The sequence below is a fragment of the Heteronotia binoei genome, chromosome 6 (genome assembly GCF_032191835.1).
Source record: "Heteronotia binoei isolate CCM8104 ecotype False Entrance Well chromosome 6, APGP_CSIRO_Hbin_v1, whole genome shotgun sequence".
In the NCBI taxonomy this organism is placed as follows: domain Eukaryota; kingdom Metazoa; phylum Chordata; class Lepidosauria; order Squamata; family Gekkonidae; genus Heteronotia; species Heteronotia binoei.
Genome location: NC_083228.1, coordinates 46,622,039 through 46,628,855, shown reverse-complemented (window position 1 = coordinate 46,628,855; position 6,817 = coordinate 46,622,039). Strand labels below are relative to the sequence as shown.

Here is a 6,817-nt window from a genome sequence, read left to right as displayed (position 1 = left end):
AATGGGAGCAGGCTAAAAACGGGCCTCTTCCATGGCAGACTTTTCCCTGTAGGGACCCAGTTGGATGTGATCGACTTTTCTCTTACATACACACTTTGACACGGCCAAAAGCGGCGTGCTTTTTTTTTTTTCCTCCCTCCCTCTTTTTTCAATTTACCTTTTAAAGGCTGTGTCAGAAAACGCTGCAAATGAAAAAAATGTAATATATAAAAAAACAATTTTGTGGTAACATGTTATTCCAATTAGAAGCATTAGCGCTATACTTTATACACCCCCTGGGGTTTGGATTAACAAGCAGCACCAAAAGAAACATTATTCCTTACCTAAAAGCGCAAAGCTTTTGCCTTGGGTTTTTTTGGACTCAGAAAAGTGCCGTTTGGACAGGCATGGGTTTCCAAAAGTTTCAGTTACAAGATGATTAACTAAAGTCTTGCGCTCAGACCTTAAAAACCTCCTCGTAGGTTAAAGACTACAGCTGCCAATTTGATTTTATTGTATTTTTGTTAAGTTTGGAGCTTGTTACTTGCTCATTAGAAAGGCTTTATGGCTATTGCTCATGCAGAGATCATCATCCAAGCCGGTTCTCTCCCCCCCTCCCAACTGCATCGGGTTTTTAGACGCAACAACCCAAAGACTGGACACCACAATTTTGCGGTAACCAATACTTTGCAGTGCTTCCAGCCCCAGCAATGCAGTAGGTGGAACAAGATGGACCATACTGGGTCTTTGATGGGAGAAAGAGGGGTTCCCCTTCTTCCCATGGTCGCTGCCGTGCCCCCCCCCTCTCTCTCTTTTACGAGGCATTCCTTCTCAAACAAGCGTCACTACAGCGGGGTTACGTTGCATTTTGAGGTACTTAAGAAAGCGGTTGTTTCTCTTCAAACCTCTCCCCCCCCCCGCTCCTCCCCGGCCGCCGCTCTTTGCTTTCCCTTCCCTGATCAAAACAAGAAGTGTCTAACCGCCTTGAGGAATCCCAGAAGCGTGCACAGCAATATGGTTATTATCGGCCTGATATTTGGGGAAGAAAGTGCTAATGGGCAATCTGGTGTTTATTTTGAAACTGCTAACAATGATTTTTCTTGGGTAAAAAAGGCAAGTGTGTCTGGGCACACGGTTGAGTGGGTTTTGAGCAGAGGCTCTAACAGATGGCGCGGAGCTATAGGTGCGCCTTCTCTCCCGCGCGCGCTGTCTCGCTCTCTCTCCCCCTAGCCCCCTCCACTCGCCCAGACTTAGGGGAACCGTCGTGCCTGACCGGACTGTAAGCAGCCGCCAGGCAGCTTGTGCAAAAGGCTTTTCCGCTCTCTAGCCTCCCCTGCCCCTCCCCCCCCCCCAGCTCCAGCTCCAGCCTCGCCTCCCCTGGAGAATGAGCGAGCCGGGTCGGTCCGCGCGCGCCGCTTTCTCTCTCTCTCTCTCGCAGCCGCTCCCCTGGAGAGGGTTTCCCGCGCGCGCCGGGCCGGCAAGTCGAGCACAGGGAGAGAATGAAAGGCGAGGAGGCCGCCCGGCCGCAGCAAAAAAAAGCGCGTGCATCTCCTCGCCACACAAGGGGTGCTCGCTCGCCTCCCTCCCTCCCTCCTTCCTTCCTTCCCCCTCTCTCTCCCTCTTTGGCGGCTGCCTGGCCTCCCCCCCCCCCCGCCCTCGCTTCCCTTCACACAGCCTGGGCCTCAGCCGTCTGTGCTCCATGAGGTCACTTTTGCTTCCATAGCCATTGACTGCCAGCTCGTTGCTGCCTTCCCTGCAAACCGCCTGCGTTGAGTGCGGGGCAGCGGGGGCGCGTTGGGGGTGGGAAGAAGCCGCCGACCAAAACAAAAAATCTCCCCGCCGCTCAAGCCACCGTCGCGCCTCTGCCCCCCTCGAGAGAGAGCCCTCTTCTCCTCCTCCATCCACTTGGAGTCACTTTCCATCCCCAGCCGCCCCCCCGCCCCGCTTCCCGCCCGGCCTCTGCTTGTTGACGAGGCCACGAGGCGCTTGCTCGGCCTGCCCGCCCCTCCCCCGCCTGCCAAGAGTCCTCGAGGCGGAAGAGGCGACCGAAAGGCCTGCTTGGCCCAGGAGTCGCCGCCTCGAAGCAGGTAGCGCCTCTGCGGAAGCCAAAGTAATATATGACCCCGCAGACATAACAAGCGGTCGCTGGCTGCAAATGTTTGTTGTTGCAGCACGCCCTATAACTTCTGGTGATTGTTACTTCGCCTCTGATGAATCCCGCGTATTTAGATGTGATTTATTTTTTATTCTGTAGCACCAACAGAAATCCATAAACTGTCGGTTCAGCGCCATTGACTCTTTGATCAGTTACTGGGCTATTTCTCTCCCCCCCCCCTCCTTTCCTCCCCGTCAGCGAAGAGAGATTAAAAGCCTTTATTTTCAGCACTGGTGCTACTGCAAAGATCCGTAGCTTCAATTACCAGCCCAAGCGTGCTCGAAAATGCTAGCCTCTTGCCTCTCCCCTCTCTCTCAGGCTCGCCCTCCTTTCTTCGAGAGCAACGAAACTCACAAAGCTGCCCACAGTAGCCTCTTAATTAGCCTACAGCGATTTCCGAAAACATTTAGCTGCTATGTACAAAGGGGAATAAAAAAGACATTGTCAACTCGAGAGCGCTCCAGAGTTTAAAAGGGTGCTTCTCCGTAACCTATTGAAATAATTATTGGAGGGCACAACGCCTCCGTCTTTGTCAGGACTGGAGTTTGCCTGTCAGATCGGGTTTTCTCTAAAAGAACACCACTCATTTAAATCTAACCCTATTTTTGTCAAGAGCACGGGAAACTTTCTGAAAGAAATAATGTTTTAGGAGCTTGCTCAAGCTGCGGGGCTATCACATGCAAGCGGTGTGAAAAGCCTGTCCTTTGATCCTATTCATTTTTAATATATATATTAGGTAATCACAGAGGGAAAACACCTATCTGCTTAGATTCTTTTGTAAAGAGAACCTCTCAAAATGTATGGTGCATTGTATATAAGGCTGACACCACTTTAGAATGTTGGACACAACTTCCGGTGGTTTACACGTGTGGAAAACATTATCTCTTCTTGGGGGGGGTGGCGGTAAGAGCAACTGAAACATCAACATGGGTCTAGGGGAGGTTAAAAGAAAGAAGTTGAGACACCCAGCTAATAAGCTGCTGCAAAAGGAGTCCCCTTAATTGTATTGGAAGAATTCTTATAGCACATAGTTTATCCTCGGGAAAGTTGACCAGGACAGGTTAAATAATTTAATAAGGGTCTGCTTGTAATTATGTTATTTACAAGGGATGACAGGGGTTTGAGGAAGAAACGGGAGCTGATCTCAGAGAAAATAGACGGGTTTGGGTGACCCCTGGAGCATAGAGCTTGAATTATGGAGATGGGGGACTGCGAGGTGAATCTGGACTAGCGGAGAACAAGATGACTTTTCACCTCAACACATTTAACTTTAACATCCCAAATAAACGTCTCGCGAGACTAAATCATCCCTTTTTAAAGGAGGGGGGAGAGGGGGAAAAATAGCATCTTTGATTCCAACGCCACTAGGAGATGCTCTTTCTTTTTAGTGGTGTTATCAAAGTAATTGTCCAAATTGTTTTAAAATAAAATCGAGGCAAGACCGGAGCATAGCTTGCCCTTGTCAATTATCTTGTCCCCAAGATCTATCAAATTGAAATCTGACTCCAAAGGGCAGCGAATTAATAACAGACTTATAATCATGACAATAAACCTGTTTCAGTTTCTAAATATTTGTCAATATTATAGAATTTTAATTAACTTGTCAAGGAAGCTCAAAGAAGAAGAGGCGAGGCAAGCCCTGAAGAGTTCCAATCCCTCAGAAATAAAGAATCAGAAACAAACTCGGCAACTCTCAACTTTTAGAAAAGCTTAAACTTTCTCACCTGTTTGGTCATTGAATCTATTAGGCGAACGTACAGATCTTGTTCCGTTCTAACTCCTGCAAAGAGGACGGAAAGACCCAAAAACAAAAGAGACATCATTCTGTTAGAAAAATGCTGTAGTGAGCAAGGTAAGGCACACATCTGACACCCTGGATACATGAAAAACGGGCGCTATGCACAATTGTCGAAACACGCAATAAAAGGTCTGTGAAGAGGAAACTGAAATAAAAATTATCTAGACAGCAAGCTGTAGCTGTCTGAAATCAGGGAAATAGGAGACAGTCGCTTTGACTGAGATAACCTTTCATTAACTGTGGCCTGTGTTGACATAAAGTTGAACACCAGAAAAGGACAACATTAGAAATAAACGTTGATTGCTTGTTTCCTAATATAATTTCCCTTGTAAATATTTGCTATCCTACTCGAAGGCTGTTTGGATGTGGAATATTTTACATCAGCCACGATGGGGCTAGGCAATCACAATAATTAACATTAATTTATAAAACTGCTGGGGACAAAATCTCTTAAAACTGATGTTGTGTTGGAACAGATATTGATTCCGGTTTTTGTTTGTTTGTGTGGCTTTTTTTTTTTTTACTTTCGACTTCAAGACCAGCCGGTTAATCATGTAAAGTACCATTGACTTATTGATCGTTTATGTTTTGTTTTCTTTCTATGCCATAAGAAGCACCGTGTTCACAGTCATGTAATTTTAATCTCAAAATCTTTATATCCTTTGTTTACGTTTAAAGGCTCAAGACAGAAGGTAACAATCTGTTACATATACAGATACAAAAAAAAAAAAAGGAGATAGTGTTGAATAAACTTACCATTACTGTATAATAGCTGGAGTTTATAGTGAATTCCATTGTTAGTTTTTTCATTGTTTGGCTCCTGCAAATAAGGACAAATAACTGCATTTAATAGGAGGGGGTAATGCCATAGGTGGTCTCCGGCAGCTCTCTGCAGCAGTTCCCCAGTACAGTGTCTCGTTTTGTTTAGCCTGCCTTGGTGGCAGATGAAGTTTGCTCGGGAGCGAAAATGTGACTTTTAGCGGTTAAAAGGAACCGGCTAAGCTGAGAGAACTTTGTAAAGCACTTTAAAGGCCAGCCCCTGGCATAAGAACTTGGGAGAACTACACGTGGGTTGGACGCCTCTGGAGTCCCGTTAGAACTGGCAGCGTTTAAGCCAAGGTGAAAATTATCTTTAATCGTTTGAATCAGACTTAAATCACATCCCAGTGTAGCGTTTTATGAAACCGGGGGTGGGGGGGGGGGAGATGGAGGTAACAAAAAAAAAAAACTTACTTTCTCTTTTTCCACAAAGTCCACAAAAGCTGTCCTTTCAATCTCCACTGGCTGTCCCTGCCTGTCGTACAGTGCTAAGACGAAGTGGAAAAAATTGGATTTTCTGAGATTGGAAGGCGGCTGTTTCTCGAAATGTGCCCGAGCCAACCCCACACCGCTGCGGGGAGAAAAAGAAGACAACGTCTCGGTGAGAGCTGGAGACACCCGGAGAAATAGAGAGAGAGTGGGGGGACTCGGGGGTGGGGGGCCGGCTTCCGATGCAAACACTGGGAGAGGATGGGAATTGCATTTGGGGGAGAAAGGGGATTTCTTGATTTGTCACTATCGCCCTAATATGATGTAATGGAAAGGGAGAGAGAGAGAGAGACGGGGGGCGGGGGGGGGGGGCTGGAAACATTGCAGCGGAGTTCAAGGAGATTATAATTGATATGGAGTATTGAGGGGCGATTTACTGTCGGCATGAGAAACGCCAGAGACGGAAGGGAGAAGGATCATTTGGCACACGTACCTTTGGGCGGCTGTGTTAGCATCCACTACCCCAGCAGTATGCATCCATGAGCGGACTGGGTTCATTCCACTGCCCAGCGGTTCTTCTTTCATGGTCGTCCCACCTCGTGGTATATTTTCCTGAATCCCAAACATTAAAACAATTTTGGGGCGAAACCAGCTCCTCACCAAAAGGGGTCACAAAACGAGGGGAAATGTCAGACCGAGGGGGCGGGGGGTGGTAGTTGATGGCAGTTTCTTTCGCGGGTGTGTGTGTTTTTTCTCCCCCTCTCCCCCCTCTCGCTCGCCTCTCTGTCTCTCTCCGTCTCCCACTCTCCTTGGCGACCGGAATAGAAGAGATGACTTTACTCCCCGCGATCAGTCGGAGGAAAGCCCAGTTCAAGTCGTCTTGCCGTCTTCAATCTGTCCTGTATTGGCACCACATAAACAATATACTGAGCAGTTCTACTTGGATGGCGTTCCAGTTTGGAGGTTTAAAAAAAAACACCACACTCACAAAAAAAAAAAGAAAGAAAAGAAAACCGGAGGGGTTGCGGGGGAACGGACGTAGAGGGGTTTCTTAAAAAAAAAAAAAAGTAGAAACTACAGCCGTCGGTATTGCGAGGTTTTCTCTCTCTCTCTCTTTCTCGCTCTCTTTCTTTCACAAATAAATAATTTTTGTTGTTTGTTTGTAGAGGCGTCTCAACGTGGTGTCATCCCAGTAAAACAGCATCAAAAAACCTTCAGGACACTGCTGAATCGACCACTTCTGGCAAGGCTCTCCTGCTCCAAAAGACAAATAAACGAAAAAATGATTACCATGGAGGTGTTCCTGGACACAGGAGAGCTTGGTGAGGGGCCTTTAGCGTCTTGCAGAATGGATGGGAAGCGTACAAAACTCAGCCCTCTATCCCCTAGGAATGGAACCTTTCCCGGGAGCCAAAACTCTAAACCCCCGGGAACGGCGCTGTCAGATTCTGACGTGGGGGAGGCGGGGCCAACACCATATATGGGGGGCAGAACAAATCCTCCCTTTAGCCGAGAGCTCCACAGCTTGTTTAGTTCTGACTGACTGCTGCAGACTCGCCGTGCAGCGCCGCGCTGCTGCTCCCCCTCCCTCCCTCCCTCTCTCCCTCCCGTCCTCCCTCCCTCGCAACGCAGCCGCT

At 47.8% G+C, this 6,817-nt stretch overlaps 1 protein-coding gene across 7 annotated transcripts in view; it reads right to left on the bottom strand.

Moving 5' to 3' along the window:
• Positions 1 to 6,193, bottom strand: part of EBF3 (EBF transcription factor 3) — a 205,857-nt gene extending 199,664 nt beyond the window's left edge. For 4 of the 7 annotated variants that reach the window (XM_060241408.1, XM_060241411.1, XM_060241409.1 and 1 more), the window contains exons 1-4: positions 5,674 to 6,192; positions 5,166 to 5,322; positions 4,689 to 4,752; positions 3,859 to 3,914 (exon numbers count right to left, since the gene is read on the bottom strand). In XM_060241408.1, coding sequence (XP_060097391.1) covers positions 3,859 to 3,914; positions 4,689 to 4,752; positions 5,166 to 5,322; positions 5,674 to 5,807 — 411 coding nt within the window. In that variant the 5' untranslated portion in view covers positions 5,808 to 6,192. Of the gene's footprint in view, positions 1 to 3,858; positions 3,915 to 4,688; positions 4,753 to 5,165; positions 5,323 to 5,673 lie in introns of all 7 variants that reach the window. The other 3 variants (XM_060241410.1, XM_060241413.1, XM_060241414.1) reach the window with 2 other exon arrangements.
• Positions 6,194 to 6,817: the final 624 nt, after the last annotated feature.